The sequence below is a fragment of the Phascolarctos cinereus genome, unplaced genomic scaffold (assembly GCF_003287225.1).
Source record: "Phascolarctos cinereus isolate Bilbo 61053 unplaced genomic scaffold, phaCin_HiC Scaffold_4;HRSCAF=312, whole genome shotgun sequence".
Lineage (NCBI taxonomy): Eukaryota > Metazoa > Chordata > Mammalia > Diprotodontia > Phascolarctidae > Phascolarctos > Phascolarctos cinereus.
Genome location: NW_027555847.1, coordinates 108,365,263 through 108,386,686, shown reverse-complemented (window position 1 = coordinate 108,386,686; position 21,424 = coordinate 108,365,263). Strand labels below are relative to the sequence as shown.

General features: G+C 35.1%; 1 protein-coding gene across 5 annotated transcripts in view; it reads left to right on the top strand.

Annotated features, from left to right (window-relative positions):
* CCDC171 (coiled-coil domain containing 171) overlaps window positions 1–21,424 on the top strand; it is a 501,148-nt gene that overhangs the window by 260,499 nt on the left and 219,225 nt on the right. For all 5 annotated transcript variants that reach the window (XM_020969724.2, XM_020969718.2, XM_020969719.2 and 2 more), the window contains one exon: window positions 3,204–3,389. In XM_020969724.2, coding sequence (XP_020825383.1) covers window positions 3,204–3,389 — 186 coding nt within the window. The remainder of the gene's footprint in view (window positions 1–3,203; window positions 3,390–21,424) is intronic.

The following is a 21,424-nucleotide window of genomic DNA, read 5'->3' as shown; positions in this document are numbered from 1 at the left end:
ACTGGTAATACATAGAAATGCTGATGATTTATGTGGGTTCATTTTATATCCTGCAGCTTTGCTAAAGTTATTAATTATTACAAATAGTTTTTTATTTGATTCTCTAGGATTGTGCAATTAAACTGTCATATCATCTGTAAAGAGTGCTAGTTTTGTTTCCTCATTGCCTATTCTAATTCCTTCAATTTCTTTTTTTTCTGCTTTTGATATAGTTAACATTTCTGGTACAATATTGAGTAAGAGTGGTGATAATAGGCATTCTTGCTTTACCGCTGATTTTATTGAGGAAGGTTTCTAGCTTATCCTCATTCAGATAATGCTTTCTGATGGTTTTAAATAGATACTACTTACCATGTTAAGGAATCCTTCCTTTATTCCTTTGCTCTCTAGTATTTTTAATAGGAATAGATGTATTTTTGTCAAAAGCTTTTTCTGCATCTTTTGAGATAATTATATTGTTTCTATTCATTTTGCAAATTATGCTGATAGTTTCCCTAATATTGAACCAGCTCTGCATTCCTGGTGTAAATCCCACCTGGTCATAGTATATGATCCTTGCGATATATTTTGCTGTAATCTACTTGCTAGTATTTTATTAAAATTTTTTGCATCAATATCCATTAGAGAAATTGGTCTATAACTTTTTTTTTCTCTTTCTGATTTAGGTAGCAGCACCATATTTGTGTTATGAAAGGAATTTGATAGGATTCTTTTTTGCCCATTTTCCAAATTGTTTATATAGTAGTATTGAAATTAATTGTTCTTTGAATGTTTGGTAGAATTAACTTGTTAATCCATTTATCCCTGGAGATTTTTTCTGCTTATTTAATTTCTTTTTCTAAGATGGGGTTATCCAAGTACTCTATTTCATTTTCTACTGATATGGGCTGAGTGTAATGTTTTAAAAAATATTCATTCATTTCACTTAGATTGCCAGATTTATTCACATTTGATTGGGCAAAATGGCTCCTAATAATTGTTTTAATTTCCTCTTCCTTGATGATGAAGTCACCCTTTTCATTTTTGGCACTGATAATCTGGTTTTCTTCTTTATTTTTAAAAATTAAATTAACCAGTGGTTTTTCTATTTTGTCCCCCCCCCCCCCAACCAGCTCCTAGTTTTATTTATTAGGTCAATGTTTTTTTACTTTCAATTTTGTTAATCTCTCGTTTAAGTTTTAGGATTTTTAATTTGGTGTTTAATTGAGTATTTTAAAGTTGTTCTTTTGTTTGTTTGTTTGTTTTGTTTTTAGGCAATTGGGGTTAAATGACTTGGCCAGGGTCACACAGCTAGTAAGTGTCACGTGTTTGGTCTGAGGCTGGATTTGAACTCAGGTCCTCCTGACTTCAGGGCCAGTGCTCTATCCACTGCTTCACCTAGCTGCCCCTAAAGTTGTTCTTTTTAAATTTTTTTAGTTGCATGCCCAATTCATCAATTCTTACAGCACAATAAATATTTAATTACGCTGAAATTCCTTAATTTATCATTCCCCAATTGATATGGCACCTCATTTGTGTCCACTTCTTTGCCACTACAAAATGAGCTGTTATAAATATTTTGAATATGTGGGTTCTTTTCCTCTTTCTTGGATCTCTTTAGACTAACACTCTTTATGGTAAAGAATAAAGATTGTATAGTTTGATGACTTTTGCATGTAGTTCCAAATGACTTTCCCAAATGGCAAGACCAGTTCATAGTTCCACAAAAATTGTATTAATGTCCCTGTCCTAATTTTTTCTCACTTTTGATATTGATAATTATTTTTATTTTAAGTCCAATTTGCTAATGGTTTATCCATTTTATTATTTTTTCAAAATAAAGCCCGCCTCTTTTAAAATTCATTATTTTCTTTCAATTTTATAAATGTTTTTCTGAATTTCTTTTTTTTGTTTTGTTTTTAATTAAGGTTTTAAAATTGTGTTTTAATTCAGTTAATTGATCTGTTTTTTCCTTCTTTCATTGAAAAAGGTGTTTTATGAATTGTTTTTTCACAATACAATTTTTTTGGGACGTTATTTTGTCTCAAATTGAATTTTAGTCATTTATTCAGTGTCTTCTGTTAATGAACTTTTTATTGTATTAATTAAAAGATGGTAATTAAAAGATACGGATTTAATATTTCCAACCCTCTGCATTTGTTTGTGAGGGAGTTTCTCACCATGCATTACCCATACCAATAAAATCGCAGGTCTGGACATCCCATCTCCCATCTCCCCTAAAAGGCAAAAACAGAAATCCTGGTACTAACATATTATTATATATCATTTACATTGGATATGTTTATAGATATCAGGTTGAGGATCAGGATAGTAACTGGACCACAGATTTCACTGATATAGGAATATATTATATAAGGAAACCCTTTCTACCAAAATAATTTGAAGCTTTCTTTTCCATTTTCAGCTTTAGAGAGTTGCTTGGGGCATTCATAGGTCAAATAATTTGTTCAAGGTCATGCAGTCAGTAATGTTAGAAGTATAACTCGAATTCAGAGCTTCCTAGCTCCTCGGGCAGCTTTCTATGCTGCTAACTGATCTATATCTTTATCTATATCTGTCAATATCTATTTATATACATACTCATATATATAAACAGACATGCATACATATAATACAGAATTTTTGCTTGTGTTTATTTGACAAGTGTACTCAGGAATATTACCTTGGATTACATTCATACTTGACCTTCACTAATAGAATAGATCATTTTGATACTTCTGTGCGCTTTTCAAAGTGTCCTTCTTAGACTTTGAAAATAATATTTAAAACATTTATTTAGAATATTATTAAATATATTTAAAATATTTAAATATTATTTATTCAAAATAGTTATAAAATATTATTTTATAGTAACATTTTAATACATATATTGAAATGGAAATAAACTCTTTTTTAAAAGTTCTTAATACCTGCATATTTAATTTAAATCATCTTGATTTGTGTAGAATTGAGAAGAATGCCTTACTTTTATTTGAATGTATTGTGATCAATTGTGAACAAGGTGTGTTGTTAATACTAATCAGTTATGTATGGCTTACTTTGTAAAGTAAAGAAAAATGGTCTTCTGACATGCATTATATATTTTCAGATGTTTGGCTGACCCTTTTGCATGTTAGCAAATACAATTCTTAAGGTCAAATATATAAATAGTATAAATAGTAGAGTTATTTTATAACTAAATCACTTTTCCCCCCTTTTATCAGAAACTGATCACCCATGAGAGATTTGAAAGTGCCTGTGAAGAACTGAATAATGCATTACTTCGGGAACAGCAGGCCCAAATGCTTCTGAATGAACAGGCACAACAGCTTCAGGAGTTAAATTATAGACTAGAACTGCACTCAAGTGAGGAAGCGGACAAAAACCAAACCCTTGGTGAAGCTGTTAAGGTACTGAAATGTCTCTAATATACAAGTTTTATTTCCTCTGTGTATGAGTCTTTGTGAAAATAATATATATTTACTCAAAAGGGAATAGATTTAAAACTGTGACATTTTCTCCTGTTTTGCTTCAACAAGGTTTTTTTGAGTCATGAGCTGCCATTGTTTTGAGAATATATAAATATCAACAAGCAGGTTTTCTTTCTGAGATGGATCGTATGTACTTCAAATATATGAAAGTTGGTTTTATTTGTTGATAACTAAATAGAGATTTCTCTGCTTATAATGTCCCCACGACCTACCCTACCACTCGTTCCTCTCTTTTCTTGAACCTGCCATCAGTTGCATTCCTACAATTTGGAGCTCTGATTTCTCTTTGCTTCAGACATTCTTTTTTTCTCCTTGAAGTAAAATCCAAAATTTAGTACTATGTACTATGAGAGTAATGGTATTAGACTTATTTTGTGAATAGAGAAGTTCTGGCTGCCTCTATATGTAGGTGAGTGTTATAAAAAATAATGAAACACAAGCTTTTCTAAAGGTAGATGTTAGGAAGCTATTTTATAAGTCATAGTTTTATGCTTAAACATGGTTTTTAAACATGCTCTTAACATGGTTGAGTGTGACAGTTGAAGGGATAAAGGCATTCCTCACTTACTCCTGAAAAAGACAACATATAAATACATTAAGAAGAAAAATGGTTTTAAAAAATGCTTCCCAAGTGTAGGGACTGTCTAAAATAAAAATTGAACAAAGGAAAAAAAACCACCAGTTCCATTTTAAAAAATATAATGAAGCAATTGAATCAACTCAAGTACTAGAAGCAATGCAAGATATCTTCAAATGAATAAACAGAATTTTTAAAATTAATCAAGAATTTACATGAATATATAATCAAGTAAAATAAGAGTTTGAAGAAAGTAAAAGGAAACAATGTCTCAAACTTAAAATGAAAAGATACAAAAAAATTGAGAAAAAAATAAGCAAAAATTACCAAGATGGAACCTGTAAAAAAAAGTCTTAAAAAAAGAAACACCACAGAAGCAACTAACAACAAACAATATAGTAGAAAGAAGAAAAGCACACAATGCTGAGATACTGAAAACACAAGGTGTCCCAAAAAATTTTCCCCCAGAACATGTGCAGATTCAAGGGAGAAGCTGGGAAGATCGATTAGGTCAAGATGGTGTGATCTCAGCCTTATTGAAATCCCAGAAAATATAGAAAATAAAAATTGCTTTCATACAATGGAAAGAGCCCTGGATTGGGAGTCAGAAGCTCCAAGTTCCAAAAGCAGTTTTGCACCTTATTGCATAACTTTAGGAAAAATCATTTAGCTATCAGGACATCAGTGTCATCATCTGTAAAATGAGGTGTTTTACTAGATGACATCTGAAATCACTTGCAACTCTAAATCTGTGTTCTTAAAACTGTATCCTAGAAAATTCTCAAAGAAAAATTTCATAGGATTAGGAAAAATAAGTTTTTAAATATGAACAGAAAGAATCCACTGAACCATGACAAGGAAGAATCCAAGATTTAACATGGCTAAACATGTAGTTCAACTCCAACATTACGATGATAAAGAACAGTTACTTCTAACTTCCAGAATTCAGAAATCATTTACTGAAGTGACAACTGATTTTTAAAAGAAGACGAGAAATTATAAAACGTAGTTAATCTCAGAATTAACTATGTAGCTAAATTCAGAATTTCTTCTGAAAAGCACTCAGACTGAGTTTTCAGAGACATCTGTATCAATCTAGTTTTCAAACAATAATCATCAAGCTTCCCACTCCCCAAATACTCATTTAAAACAATTTACATATATCAATTTGAGATGATTTGATTGATGACAAAACGTGAGACTCCTTTTAGTCGTTTACTGCTTCAGAAGTATATTTCAGAGAAACAATAAAAAATAAAAAGTTATATGCATGTTGGGGTAGGGTGACACAGTGGAGGTTGGGAGAATAGGGAGATTATGTAAGCCCAGAGCAAAGCTGTTATCATTGATAAAGAGGAAGCCTAGGTTAAATAAATTTCTGTAGTTACTAATTTGTCAGGTATTTGAAGGACTTTCATATGGAAGAGGAATTAAATTTATTTATTCTGTTCAGCTCCAGAAAGCAAGACTACAAGGAACAAGTGGAAGTTGCAATGAGAAAAATTATGTCTCATTTAAAGAAAAAAAAAACAAAAAATAGCCTAATAATTAGAGCTACCCAGAAGTGAAATAAAATACCTTTTGAGGTAATGGATTTTTTTTCTCTTTAGAGGTCTTCAGACAAAGGCTGAATGATCAAGATGGAATCATTGCTATTCCAGAACCTATATGATTCACATTAAAGAAATGTTCATTTGTGCACTGTCATCTTTTAATGATGGCTTTTATAAAAAAATATTGTCAATGAAAAGCTAGGAAGCAAGTAAATATTTCCCGAGTTTGAATATAAATATAATTCCTTAACATACACCAGCTTGTCATCAAATATGTTCTCTGAATCTTAATCTGAAACATTTTGAGATGTAAAATAAAGTCAATTAGAGGTTTTAATTTTTTAAATTATAATGTATTATTTACTTTTAGCATTTTTTCCTTTAAAATTTTGAGTTTTAAATTCTGTCTATTCCACTTCCTCCCTCACCTACTGAGAAAGCAAATAATATATGTTATACATGTTAAATTATGCAAAACATATTTCTATATAAACCGTATTTCAAAAAAGCAAGAAAAATTTAAAAAGTGAGAAAATTATGCTTTAATATGCACTCAGAATTCATTAGTTCTCTCCCTGGAGGGTGGATATCATTTTTTCATCATGAGTATTTTGGGACTGTGGTTTTTTTTGGAGATCATTCTTTTTTTTCTTTTAAAAATTTTATTGATTTATTTTGATTTATTAACAATCACTTCCATATGCTTTTGAGTTGAAAATTTTTCTCCCTTCCTCCCCCCACCTTCCCCAAGATGGCACAATCTGATATAGGCTTTACATTTACATACCCATTAAACGTATTTTCACATTAGTGAAGCTGTAAGTAAAAATTAAAACCAATAGGAGGAACCATCAGAAAGATGAAACAAAACTCAACAGAAGGTAAAAATAAGTGATAGCGATTCTACTTCCATAGTTCTTTCTTTGGATGTGGACAGCATTTTCCATCCCAAGGCCTCTGGAGATGTCTTACATCCTTGTAACGCTGAGAAAGGTTCAGTTTAACAATATTAGTCATTGCATAACGTGGCTGTTATTGTGTACAAAGTCCTCTTGGTTCTGCTCACTTCACTCAGCATCAGACAATATAAGTCTTTCCAGGTTTTTCTGAAGTCAGCCTGTTCATCATTTCTTATAGCACAATAGTATTCCATTACATTCATATACCACAACTTGCTCAGCCATTCCCCAATTGATGGGCATCCTCTCAATTTCCAATTCTTTGCCACCACAAAAAGAGCTGCTATGAATATTTTTGTACATGTGGGTCCTTTTCCCATTTGTTTGATCTCTTTGGGATATAGCCCTAGAAGTGCTATTGCTGGATCAAAGGGTATGCACATTTTTGTAGCCCTTTGGGCATATTTCCAAATTGTTCTCCAAAATGGTTGGATCATTTCACAACTCCACCAACAATGTATTAGTGTTCTAATTTTCCCACATCTTCTCCAACATTTATCATTTTCCTGTTTTGTCATGTTGGCCAATCTGATAGGTGTGATGTGGTACCTCAGAGTTGTTTTGATTTGCATTTCTCTAATCAATAACGAATTTATATGAGCTTTAATTTCTTCATCTGAGAACTGTCTGTTCATATCCTTTGACCATTTATCAATTGGGGAATGGCTTGTGTTCTTATAAATTTGTCTTAATTCTCTATATATTTTAGAAATGAGGCCTTTATCAGAGACTGGTTGTAAAAATTCTTTCCCAATTTTCTACCTTCCTTCTAATCTTAGTTGCATTGGCTTTGTTTGTGCAAAAACTTTTCAATTTAATGTAATCAAAATTATCCATTTTGCTTTTCATAATGTTCTCTATCTCCTGTTTGGTCATGAATTCTTCTGTTCTCCATAGATCTGATAGGTAAACTATTCCTTGTTCTCCCAGTTTACTTATGGTATCAGCCTTTATATCTAAGTCATGAACCCATTTTGACTTTATTTTGGTATATGGTGTGAGATTTGGGTCTATGCCTAGTTTCTGCCATACTCTTTTCCAGTTTTCCCAGCAGTTTTTTTCAAAGAGTGGGTTCTTATCCAGAAGCTGGGGTCTTTGGGTTTATCAAATAATAGATTACTATAGTCATTGACTACTGTGTCTTGCATATTTAACCTATTCCACTGATCCACCTCCCTATTTCTTAGCCAGTACCAAGCAGTTTTGATGATTGCTGCTTTATAATACAATTTAAGATCTGGAATTGCTAGGCCACCTTCCCCTGCATTTCTTTTCATTAGTTCCTTTGATATTCTGGACCTTTTGTTTTTCCAAATGAATCTTGTTATTATTTTTTCTAACTCTATAAAATAATTTTTGGTAGTTTGATTGGTATGGCACTGAATAAGTAAATTAGCTTAGGTAGGATTGTCATTTTTATTATATTAGCTCGGCCTACCCATGAGCAACTGATGTTTTTCCAATTATTTAGATCTGATTTTATTTGTGTGAAAAGTGTTTTGTAATTGTGTTCATAGAGTTCCTGGGTTTGTTTCAGGAGGTAGACTCCTAAATATTTTATAATGTCTACAGTAAGTTTAAATGGGATTTCTCTTTCTATCTCTTGCTGTTGGGCTTTGTTGGTAATATATAGAAATGCTGATGATTTATGTGGGTTTATTTTATAGCCTGCAACTTTGCTAAAGTTGTTTATTATCTTTCAAGTAGTTTTTTACTTGATTCTCTAGGATTCTCTAAGTATATCATCATGTCATCTGCAAAGAGTGATAGCTTTGTTTCTTCTTTGCCTATTCTAATGCCTTCAATTTCTTTTTCTTCTCTTATTGCTAAAGCTAAGGTTTCCAGTACAATATTGAATAACAGTGGTGATAATGGACATCCTTGTTTCACCCCGATCTTATTGGAAATGCTTCTAGCCTGTCCCCATTACATATAATGCTTGCTGAAGGTTTTAGATAAATGCTATTTATTATTTTAAGGAAGACTCCATTTATACCTATGCTTTCTAGTGTTTTTAATAGGAATGGGTGTTGTATTTTATCAAAAGCTTTTTCTGCATCTATTGAGATGATCATGTGGTTTCTGTTGGTTTTGTTGTTGATATGCTCAATGATGCTGATAGTTTTCCTAATATTGAACCAACCCTGCATTCCTGGTATAAATCCTACCTGGTCATAGTGTATTATTCTTGTGATAAGTTGCTGCAATCTACTTGCTAGTATTTTGTTTAAAATTTTTGCATCTATATTCATTAGAGAAATTGGTCTATAATTTTCTTTCTCTATTTTGACTCTTCCTGGTTTAGGTATCAACACCATATTTGTATCATAAAAAGAATTTGGTAAGACTCCTTCTTCACCTATTTTTCCCAAATAGTCTATATAGTATTGGAATTAATTATTCTTTAAATGTTTGATAGAATTGCATGTAAATCCATCTGGCCCTGGAGATTTTTTCCTAGGGAGTTCATCAATGGCTTGTTCAATTTCTTTTTCTGAGATGGGGTTATTTAAGTATTTTACTTCCTCTTGGTTAATCTGGGCAATTTATATTTTTGTAAATATGTATCCATTTCACTAAGATTGTCAAATTTGTTGGCATATAGTTGGGCAAAATAATTCCTAATTATTGTTTTAATTTCCTCTTCCTTGGTGGTAGCTTCGCCCTTTTCATTCTTGATACTAGTAATTTGGTTTTCTTCTTTCTTTTTTTCAAAATTAAATTAACCAAAGGCTTATCTATTTTATTGGTTTTTTCATAAAACCAGCTCTTAGTTTTATTTATTAGTTCAATAGTTTTCTTAATTTCAATTTTTTAATTTTTCCTTTGGTTTTCAATATTTCTAATTTGGTGTTTAGTTGAGGATTTTTAAGTTGTTCTTTTTCTACTTTTTTTAGTTGTATGCCCAATTCATTAATCTCCTTTTTTCAATTTTATTTATGTAAGCATTCAGAGACATAAAACTTCTCCTAAGAACTGTTTTCGCTGCATCCCATGAGTTTTGGTATGTTGCCTCATTATTGTCATTCTCTTGAATGAAATTATTGATTGTTTCTATGATTTGTTGTTTGACCCAATCATTTTTTAGGATTAGATTATTTAGTTTCCAATTATTTTTTAGTCTATCTTTCCATGGCCCTTTATTACATATACTTTTTATTGCATCATGATCTGAAAAGGATGCATTTAATATTTCTGCCTTTCTGCATTGGATTGTGAGGTTTTTATGCCCTAGTACATGGTCAATTTTTGTGTATGTGCCATGTACTGCCGAGAAAAAAGTATATTCCTTTCTATCCCCATTCAGTTTTCTCCAGAGGTCTATCATACCTAACTTTTCTAATGTTCTATTCACCTCCTTAACTTCTTTCTTGTTTATTTTGTGGTTAGACTTATCTAGTGCGAGAGGGGGAGGTTCAGGTCCCCCACTAGTATAGTTTTGCTGTCTATTTCTTCCTGTAACTCCCTGAACTTCTCCTGTAAGAATTTGGATGCTATACCATTTGGTGCATATATGTTTAGTAATGATATTACTTCATTGTCTATGGTGCCTTTTAGCAGGATGTAGTTTCCTTCCTTATCTCTTTTGATTAGATCTATTTTTGCTTTTGCTTTGTCTGAGATCAGGATTGCTACCCCTGCTTTTTTTACTTCAGCTGACGCATAATATATTCTGCTCCAGCCTTTTACCTTTACCCTGTATGTGTCACTCTTTTTCAAATGTGTTTCCTGTAAACAACATATTGTAGGATTATGGTTTTTAATCCATTCTGCAATCCGTTTCTGCTTTATGGGAGAGTTCATCCCATTCACATTCACAGTTATGATTACTATCTGTGTCTTTTTCTCCATCCTTTCCCCCATTTATGCTTTTCTTTCTCCTTTTTCCTTTCCCCTTCACTAGTGTTTTGCTTTTGACCACGCCTCCTTCAGTCCCTTCCCCTTTTATTATCCCTTTCCCTTTTCTTCCCCTTTACTCTTACTGCTTCTTCCTCCCTTCTTCCCCCTCCCTTTTCTTTCCCCCTCCCTTTTCTTTCCCCTTTTCCCTCCTACTGCCTATAGGGCAAGTTAGATTTCTATACCTAACTGATTATTATGCCCTTCTTGAGCCAAATCTGATGAGAGTAAGGTTCAAACAATGCTCCCCCCCCTTTCCCTCTGCTGTAATAGGATTTTGTGTCTTTTCCTGTAATGTAATTTACCCTTGTCTGCCTCCTCCTTTCTCAGTACATTTTCTAAGAGCAGATTGATCCACTTATTTGGATCCATTTAACCCACTTGATTAGATGTTTTTTTTATCATTACATCAAAGTCAACTAATATCCACCCTCTTTATGTATACTCCTTTAACAAGGTGTAATAACAATACAGTTCTCAAGGGTTGCAAGTCTCATATTCCCTTGTAGGGGGTTAAACAGCCCCCCCCATTAACAACATATTGTATCTTCTGTCCCATTTACCTTTTTAAGTCCTTCTTGAGTCCTGTACTTGAAGATCAAATTTTTTTGTTGAGCTCTGGTCTTTTTATCAGGAAAGTTTGGAAGTCTCTATCCACCTCCTCCCTTGACAAATGATGCTCATTTTTGCTGGGTAATTGATCCTTGGCTGCATTCCAAGCTCCTTTGCCTTATGGAATATCATGTTCCATGCCCTGCGTCTTTTAATGTAGAAGCTGCAAGGTCCTGTGTAATCCTGACTGTGGTTCCATGATATTTAAATTGTTTCTTTCTGGCTGCTTGCAGCACCTTCTCTTTCATCTGGTAATTTTGGAATTTTGCTATTATATTCCTTGGTGTTGTCAATTTGGGATCTCTTTCAGGTGGTGATCGGTGGATTCTTTCTATGGTTATTTTCCCTTCTGGTTCTAGGACTTCGGGCAGTTTTCCTTTATGATTTCCTGAAAGATACTGTCCAGGCTCTTTTTTCATCATGATTTTCAGGTAGTCCAATAATTTTTAAATTGTCTCTCCTGAGTCGATTTTCCAGGTCGGTTGTTTTACTGATGAGGTATTTTACATTTTCATCTATTTTTTCATTTTTTGTTTCTGTTTGACTGATTCTTGCTCTCTCATAGAGACATTAGTTTCCATTTGTCCAATTCTAGTTTTTAACAGATTGTTTTCTTCTGTTAGTTTTTGTACTTCCTTCTTCAACTGGCCAATTGTGTTTTTTAGGGACTTGTTTTCTTCAGTGTACTCTTCTGTTAGTTTTTGTCCTTCCTTCTTCAATTGGCCAATTGTGTTTTTTAGGGACTTGTTTTCTTCAGTGTATTTTTTTTCCAATTGGCCAATTGTATTTTTGAAGGACTCTTCTACCTCTCTCATTTGACTATTAAAATCCTTCTTGAGCTCTTCTAAGAAGGCTTTTTGGGCTTCAGACCAGTTCATATTCCCTTTTGTTGTTGCAGATGTGGGTTCATTGACAATGTTGTCCTCTTCAGAATTTCTGTCTTGTTCTTCACTCTTCTCATAATATGAATCTATGGTACGTTTCTTTTTACTCATGGTGTTTCTTTATTCCCTGGCCTTTAAAGAAATTGAGCTCTCCTGCTGGGGAACAGAGGGTACTGACGCAAGCTTCTTGTGTTGGGAGCCTAGGTCTTGGTCACTGGCTTTGTGTGCTGGGGCCTCTTATGCTGGTAATTGGAGGCTGTAGGTTACTGGCAGCTTACCTTGTGTTGGGCTGGAATCAGCAAGGCTGGAACTTTCAGGCAATTCTAGGTTGCCTGCTTTTCCTTTCCTTTAGCTTTCTTCAGCTCCTTTTAGATGGGTGCTGCAGGGTGTTTATCTGCCTGGGGCCCCTGCAGTGTTGTCCCCTTTCTGCTAATGCACTGGAAGATTCCTTTGTGGTGGAATGCCGAGGCACCTGGTGGTTTTCTGAGCTGGTTTCCACCGGTTCTCCCCCCCTCAGTGAGGCACTCGGAGGTCCAGGTGTTGGTGTTTGCCAGGCTTCAGGATTTCTTCACAATTGGAGGCTGCAGGGTCCAACAGCTCACCTGGTGTTGGGTTGGAATCAGCAAAGCCAGGGCTTTAGGAAGCCTTTAGGTTGTTTTCTTCACGTACTTTCAGATGAATGGTGCAGGGTACTTGTCCGCCTAGGGCCCCTTGTAGTTCTGCCTCCCTTATTTTTTCTGAGGCACTGGAAGATCCATTTGCTGGGCTACTGCACTGCTGCTCCCTGTCTTTCTTCTAGTTCAGGTGTTCCAGGGTTTTTTTTTCCAGGGTGATATTTTCTGGGTTTTCAGAGGTTGATAGGGGAGAGTGAGAGCGACTACCTTTTCACTCCTCCATCTTGGCTCCGGGAAGCAGAATGGAGATCATTCTAACATAATTGACTCACACCCATGACTCTGTGTAAACTCCTTTTAACTGACCTAATAATGATAAAGTTCTTAGGAGTTACATGTATCATTTTCCCATGTAGGAATGTAAGTAGTTTTAACTTTATTGAGTCCTTCTTGATTACTCTTCTATGTTTGCCTTTTTATGCTTCTCTTGAGTCAGCTCATATCTTTTCATCAGGAATAGTTGAAATTCCACTCTTTCATTAAATGTTTAATTTTCCTTCTGAAGGGTTATACTCAGTTTTGCTAGGTAGATGATTCTTGGTTGTAATCCTAGCTATGTTACCTTCCAGAATATCATATTCCTAGTCCTCTGCTCCTTTAACATGAATTCTGCTAAATCTTATGTGATTCTGACTGTAGCTCCATGACATTTGAATTGTTTCTTTCTGGCTGCTAAGAGTACTGTTGCCTCCTCCTCCTCCTCCTCCTCTTCTTCTTCTATTTTTTTTTTTTGGTGATTCAGTCAGGGTTACCTGACTTGCCCAGGGTCACACAACTAGTGTCAAGTGTTTGAGGATGGATTTGAATTCAGGCCTTCCTGACTTCAGGGCTGGCACTCTATCCACTGTGGCACCTAGCTACCCTGCAATATTTTTTCTTTGACCGAGGACTCTGGAATTTGGCTGTGATATTCTTAGGAGTTTTTATTTTGCGATCTCTTTCAGGAGATGAATCACTGAATTCTTTCCATTTCTCTTTTACTCTCTGGATCTAAGACATCAGGGCAGTTTTCCTTGATAATTTCTTGAAATATGATATCTAGGCTCTTTTTTTTTATCATGACTTTCAGCTAGTTCAGTAATTCTTAAATTATCTCTCTTTGATCTGTTTCCCAGGTCACTTATTTTTTGATGACATATTTCATATTTTCTTCCATTTTTTCATTCTTTTGACTTTGTTTTTATTGGTTTTTGATGTCTCATGGAGTAATTAGCTACTACTTGCCCAATTCTAATTTTTAAGGAATTATTTTCTTCAGTGAGCTTTTGTATCTCCTTTTCCACTTGGCCAATTCGGCTTTTTAAGGATTTCTCTTCAGTGGATTCTTGTGCCTTTTTAAAAAACCATTTGGCCAATTTTGTTTTTTTAAGATATATTCTTCAGTATTTTTTGTGCCTCTTTTGCCAAGCTGTTAATTCTCTTTTCATAATTTTCTTGCTCCACTCTCATTTCATTTCCCATTTTCCCCTTTATCACTTTTACCTCTTTCTTTAACTTTTCTAGGAATTCTTGTAGGCTTTAGATCCAATGAGCATTTTTCTTTGAGGCTTTGTTTGTAGCTATTTTCATACTGTTGTCTTCTTTTGCCAATGTAGTAGCTTTTTATTGTCAAATTTTTTTTTGTTTGCTCGTTTTCCAGACTATTTTTTTTTTTACTTAGAACTTTATGTTAAAGTTGGGCTCTGCTCCCTTGGAGATAGGGAGTTGTGCTGTGCCAAGTTTTAGGCCTTTTCGTGTATTTTCAGAGCTAATTTTGGTGGTCTGCAAGGTTTTGGTGCTTCCAAAGTGATGTGACTTGGGGAGAGATACGTTCACTTCTCTCTTGGTCTGTGTTCTGGTCTTTACTTAGGAAGAGTCCCTGTTGACCTGAACAGGCACAAACACTTCCATTCTCTTTGCTTTGGAACTGCAACCAGGGCCGAAGCTCACTTGTGTCTGACCACAAGTGCTCCTCTGCACCCTGTAACTGTGACCCAGAACTGTATAAGGGCATTAGAATTGCCAGTCAGCACCATTTGTACCCAGTGCCAGCAAAAGGTCTCTTGTAATCTCTTTCTAACCAGTTATCTAAACCCCTTACTATTTCTTATCTGAGAGCTCCCAAAGCTGCTACTGCTGTGGCACCCCTGAATGTGTAGCCTCTTGACACACCTCTATCCCTGTTTCATGACTTTTTTTTGATGCTTTCTTGAGTTTTCTTAGGCAGGAAAAATGTCTCACCTTGACCTTTGTGGGCTCTGCTGCTCCAAAATTTGATTTGGGGAGTTGTTTTAAAGTTGTTTGGAAGGGAATGTTGGGAGAATTCAGTTGGATGGCTACCCTAAAACAGCCATCTTGGCTTCTCCCCCCAAGTCAGTTAAAGGTTTTACAGAGGCTTTTAAAACATTAATTTAGATTCTGTATTGAGTTGAATAAAGCTTTTCTTTTGCATAACTTTGATTTGTATTCCTAATTGTTAAAAGAATTATTGTTGGGATTATTACCTTGATTTTTTTATATCCAGAGATCCAGAAAGTGCCATTCTCACATCTATACTACTTTTCTAGATTCTAGGTACATGTGGGGCTGTTGGTATAAATCATAATGAAGTAGGGAGAACAATATTATCTTCTGATAGCAATCCATTTTTAAAATGTTAAAGGTCAACATCACATCATTTTATTATATTAGTCTACTTATTTAAAAGGTAAAAGGGCAATATATTAATTACTATTTCTTTCTCCATATTCTAATATTTATCTGAGCTGAGCCAGTACTATGAGAACTGAGAATTTTATAGCCTAGCACTTGAGATTGAGACTAATACTTACATGAGTCTTTCTAGAATCTAGACTAAAGCATATTGGAAAATGTTGATTTCAAATCAGAAGCTATTAAATAGCATAGATAAAAGATCCCACCCTCTTCCTTTCTATTCAAGTGCTGTTGAACAGAGCTGGAGGAAATCACAAAACCATACTGATTGGATCCAGTACAAATTTGTGTTAGCTAACCTCATCTGGACTTTCACTATAGTGAGCTAGTTCTTTAGCTTCTCAACTGATTTACTTTTCTTCTCTGCACTGTAGCTATTTAAGACCTTATCTCTCCTCAAACTCCTCATAATATCCCTTCTACTCTCTCCTGCTGTTCCCTCCTCATTGTCCAACTGCCCTTGCTCTACTTGCTGGGTCTTAATTCTTGTCATGCCCACTAACTAGCTCCCATGGGTTCAATTATCAACTCTATGCAGATAATTATGGTTCTAGTCTTCTTGAACTCTAGTTTCACAAATTATTGTGAAATACGCTTATAAAAACATTTTTAAAAAATAGCTTACGGACTCTAGGTTAAGAATTCCTTATGTATAGAAAGTCCCTGTTCCATTTAGACTCTGCTGAAAACTTTTTCCTTGGCAAATACCTTTCATGAGGAATGTGCTTCCTGCTTTATGCTTTGTTTTATATTAATCATCAGCGGGTCATTGAATAAAATTATCTCATTTCTTTCAAAGAACCTTGTATAATTTTGACTTAAATGGTTGATAGTTGCAAGGTAACTGTTTAAGGAGGCATTTTGATACATTATATCTATTTTAAAAATGTAGTTGTCAAACAATAAACGCAGAAGAAACTTGCATTCCCTATACCTTTCAGTCTGTTGTGTGGCTTTAGATACATAGTTGGCTGTATTATTTGGGCAGTTAGGTGCCACGGTGTATAGATCACTGGGCCTGGAGTCAGGAAGACTCATCTTCCTGGGTAAAAATGTGACTTAGACACTTACTAGCTGTGTCATCCTGAGCAAGTCACTTAACCTGTTTGCCAGTTTTCTCATTATAAAATGAGCTGGAGAAGGAAATGGCAAAACACTTCAGTATCTTTGCCAAGAAAATACCAAATGGGATCACAAAAAGTTGTACATGAGTGAAAAAACTGAACAACTGCTGTACAATGTTGTTACAAAACCTGCCTGTTTCTTTGTATACTTTCTTCAAGGATGAATTGGATATATGTACAGATTATCTCACTATAATTTTTGTTTAGATGTAAAAGTGGATGTGTTAGCTGGTAGTTATTAGTATTCTTTTATTCACCAGTTTTTCATAATTGGTATTATGGAATAAGGTATGGATTTTTTCCAAGCTGTTAGTATCATTCCCTCTTTCAGATTCCTCGAGAATTGATTCTTTAAAAAAAAAAGAAAGAAAAGAAAAGAAGGGGGAAGTAACAATAGAAGATGTCCGAGTGAAAGCAGTGACTTGCTTGAGCTCTCCCCCAAACCCCTCCAAGTACTCATAAAAAATGGCTCTAAACAAATTCTGAAGCAGCAGAACCCACAAAAAGACAGAGTGAAACAAATTTCCAGCCCAAGACAACCTGGATGATTGATCAGAAAGGTGTATCGCGCCGGGCTGGAAGCGTGGCGTGGGTGCGCAAGCCACAGCAAACCTGGAGCAGGCCTCAGAGGACTGAATCGCAGGCAGCTGTGGAGGTTTCCAGACTCCTTAATCCACTAATGCCAAAGACAACTTAGAAGGTCAGTGGGAAAAGTCTGTTTCTGTCGGTGCTGAGACAGGAAGGTGGTGTTTCAACTCCATTCCCCAAGAGTGTGGTCCTGTGGTGGGGCAGCTGCTTCCCGAGCTTCTGGCCCACAGACTGAGGGGAAATCCAGTGGCTGATCAGAGAGGGACTGCAGGGATCTCTTTGCCAGTGCTGAGGCAGGAATCTCTTGCTTTGCCTGTGTGTGGATCTGGGTCACAGTTCTGGGTGGCAGTGCTGGGGTGAGGAGGAGCACTGTCATGGTGGAGCTTGGAGTGGCTGTAGAGAGAAACCCCTCCTCACAGTTATGGGACAGAAAGGAATACTTGTGTTCACAGGCCAGGAAAGGAGTAAACACCTCACCCCTTATCATACCACCTTGGAAGAACTGAAAATTTACAGGTCCCTACAAGTGTTTCTGAAAACAGCTACACAAACCCCTGAAGCTTGGGACAGTACACTCTCCACATTGGAAGCAGATTCTTACCTTAACAAAGAGTTTAAAACTCAAGTAGTTGTCTGGGATCATGAGCAAGCAGCGCAAAAAGAGTCAGACTATATTATCTTACTTTGGTGAAAAAGAAGATCAAAATGTACAACCAGAAGAAGACAACAAAATCGAAGCTCCTACATCCAAAGCCTCCAAGAAAAATATGAATCAGTCCAGGCCTTGGAAGAGCTCAAAAGGGATTTTGAGAAGCAAGTAAGGGTAGAGGAAAAACTGGGAAGAGAAATGAGAGTGATGCAAGAAAACATGAAAAACAAGTCAACAGCTTGCTAAAGGAGACCCAAAAAAATACTGAAGAAAATAACACCTTAAAAAAGCCTAACCCAAATGGCAAAAGAGGTCCAAAAATCCAGTGAGGAGAAAAATGCCCTAAAAAGAAAAATTGGCCAAATGGAAAAGGAAGTCCAAAACATTACTAAAGAAAATACTTCCTTAAAAATTAGAATAGAACAATTGGAAGACAGTGACTTTATGAGAAGTCAAGACACTTTAAAACAAATCAAAAGAATGAAAAATTAGAAAACAATGTGAAATATCTCATTGGAAAAACAACTGACCTGGAAAATAGATCCAGGAGAGAGAATTTAAAAATTATTGGACTATCTGAAAGCCATGATCAAAAAAAGAGCCTAGACATCATCTTTCAAGAAATTATCAAGGAAAACTGCCCTGATATTAGAACCAGAGGGCAAAATAGAAATTGAAAGAATCCACAGATCTCCTCCTGAAAGAGATCCCAAAGGAAAACTCCTAGGAATATTATGCCAAATTCCAGAGTTCCCAGGTCAAGGAGAAAATATTACAAGCTGCCAGAAGGAAACAGTTCAAGTATTGTGGAAACACAATCAGGATAACACAAGATTTAGCAGCTGCTACATTAAAGGACTGCAGGGCATGGAATATAATTTTGCAGAGGGCAAAGGAGATAGGATTACAACCAAGAATCACCTACCTATCAAAATTGAGTATAATCCTTCAGGGGAAAAAATGGTCATTCAGTGAAATAGAGGACTTTCAAGCATTCCTGATGAAAAGTCCAGAGCTAAACAGAAAATTTGACTTTCAAATACAGGACTCCAGTGGAACATGAAGAGGTAAACAGGAAAGAGAAATCATAAGAGACTTATTAAGATTGAACTGTTTACATTCCTGCATGGAAAGATGATATTTGTAACTCATGAGAACTTTGTTAGTATTAGGGTAGTTGAAGGAAAAAAATTGTATGTATAGATAGATAGATAGATAGATAGATAGATAGATAGATAGATAGATAGATAGATAGAGGGCACAGGGTGAGCTGAAGATTAAGGGGTCATATCTGGATAATAAAATTAAGGGATGAGAGGGATGATACTTGGAGAAGAAAAGGACAGCTAGAATGGGGTAAATTATCTCACAAAAAAAACAAAAAGAAAAGTCTCTCACAGTGGAGGGGAAACAGGGGAAGGTGAGAGAAGGGAATGAGGGAATCTTATTCTCATAGGATTTGGCTTAAGGAGAGAACAACATACACATTCAGTTGGGTGTGGAAATCTGTCTTTCCCTACAGGAAAATAGAGGGAGAAGGGGACAAGAGAGCAGGGGGATGATAGAGAGGACGGCAGATTGGGAAAGAGGGTAATCAGAAGCAAATACTTCTGAGGAGGGACAGGGTCAAAAGAAAGAATAGAATAAATGGGAGGGCAGGATAGGATTAAGGGAAACAGAGTTAGTTTTTCACAACATGTCTACTAAGGAAGTATTTTGCAAAACTGCACACGTACAACCTATATTGAGTTACTTGCCTTTTCAATGAGGATGGGTGGGGAGGGAGGAAGGGAGAAAATTTGGAACTCAAAGTTTTAAAAACACGCGTGTTTTAAAAAAAATGTTTTCACATGCAACTGGGAAATAAGAAATACAGGAAATGGGGTATAGAAGCCTATCCTGCTCTACAGGAAAATAGAAGGGGAAGGGGATAAGAGAAGGGAGGGGGAGAGAGATAGAAGAGAAGGCAGACCAGGGGAAGGGGTATTCAGAATGCATGCCATCTTGGGGTGGGGGGAGGGGTGAGAAATTTGGAACTCAAAAACTTGTGCAAGTGAATATTGAAAACTAAAAATAAATAAATTTATATTAAAAAAAAAAAAGAAAAGAAGGGGGCAACTAGGTGGCACAGGGGATACAGCACTGGTCCTGAAGTCACGAGGACCTGAGTTCAAATCCGGTCTCAGACCAAACACTTGACACTTACTAGCTGTGTAACCCTGGGCAAGTCACTGTATAACCCCAATTGCCTTAAAAAAAATAAAAAGAGGGAAAAAAAAAGAATTGATTCTTTAATGTCCTCAAAATTGAAGTGCCTTCTGCTCCAGCTATCTATATTTGGACTAGTCTGGCTCTTTCCATATTTGTTTAATTTAATAACAATTCTGTTTCCTCATTTGTCATATCAGGAACTGTGTTGTTAGAGTCCAAGTGTGATAATTCTACTGCTATTGATGATGAAGATAGTTTATTAAACCTTACAAGGTCTTTTCCTTTTTCTTCCCTCTTGGCTTCTAGTTTTATCCTTAGATGCTTTTGAAATGATTCTGCATAGATAAATCTCTGACAAAGTTTTCTGTAAGCCTATTTTCCCTCCCATTTTCTTTTCAAAAAATTTTACTTTTGATTTCATGAAGTCATAATATCTGAATTTTTCATTTCCCCCCCTCTTAATGGCTTAGAAATGAATGTATGTTCCAAGCCAATGTTTCTCTTGATTTCCATAGGTCTTTACTTGGTGAGGAGAATATATTATTGATGCCTGATAATGGGGTTAGGCTCTTTTGGTCTCTCTTTTGTTATAGTTGACTTATAGTATTGTGTTAAACTTGCTAGAAAATAGTAGTTGTCTGTGTCATTGTCTGTTCTTTTGTCACTTTCTCCAACATTAACATTTTGTTTAAATGGGTACAGACTGGAGTGGTGTTAGTTGCATCATATTCATCTCATTTTTATTCTTTTCATTTGATACTGACTCTTCACTGACAGCTTTTTTACAAATGGTTCCCATATCAATTACTAGTCATTTTTATCCATTAAAATAAAATTAATTGATTTTTTATGAAGTAACTTGATATTTACCATAGTCACTGCCTTCTGAATTTCTTGAAGTATTTATGTTAGAGGCATGAAACTTCTATTTATTCTATAAGTCTTTGACTCCTCTTTTTTTTTCTTCTAAACCTGAAACCACAATAATTTTCGAGTTCTTCTATGACCATCTTTTCACTAAAGTATTAAAGCATATTTTGATTTAATTTGGATGATTTTATAGAATTCTTACTAAAATTTCTCTACCTCTTTCTATACAACAGCTTAAAACTCCTAAGTTACAATTATTTTCATGATCTTCTTGCAAACATTTATCCTAAGTACTGCAATATGAGATAATTAAATGACTTAAGAAATTGTGTTTCTTGCTTGATAAATGTTGAACCCAAATATGTTCATTCATTTATTTGCTTCTCTAAGAAATACCTGCTAGCCATCCTTCTATTTAGTACTAATTTCCTTTTCTGATTTTATTTATAGCAAGATTATAAAGGTCAATGTTATTAATTTCTTCTATGGAATATGTCTGCTCATTGATCACTGAACGGTATTCTCACATTTTGAGTACCAGTAGACAAATTAATATTTGTAGATATTCTAAACATTGTATGATACTTAATATCCTCTTGTTCCTTAGCCTGCTATTCTGCCATTACTGTAGAGACTAAGGGGCACAGTGGATATAGCATGGG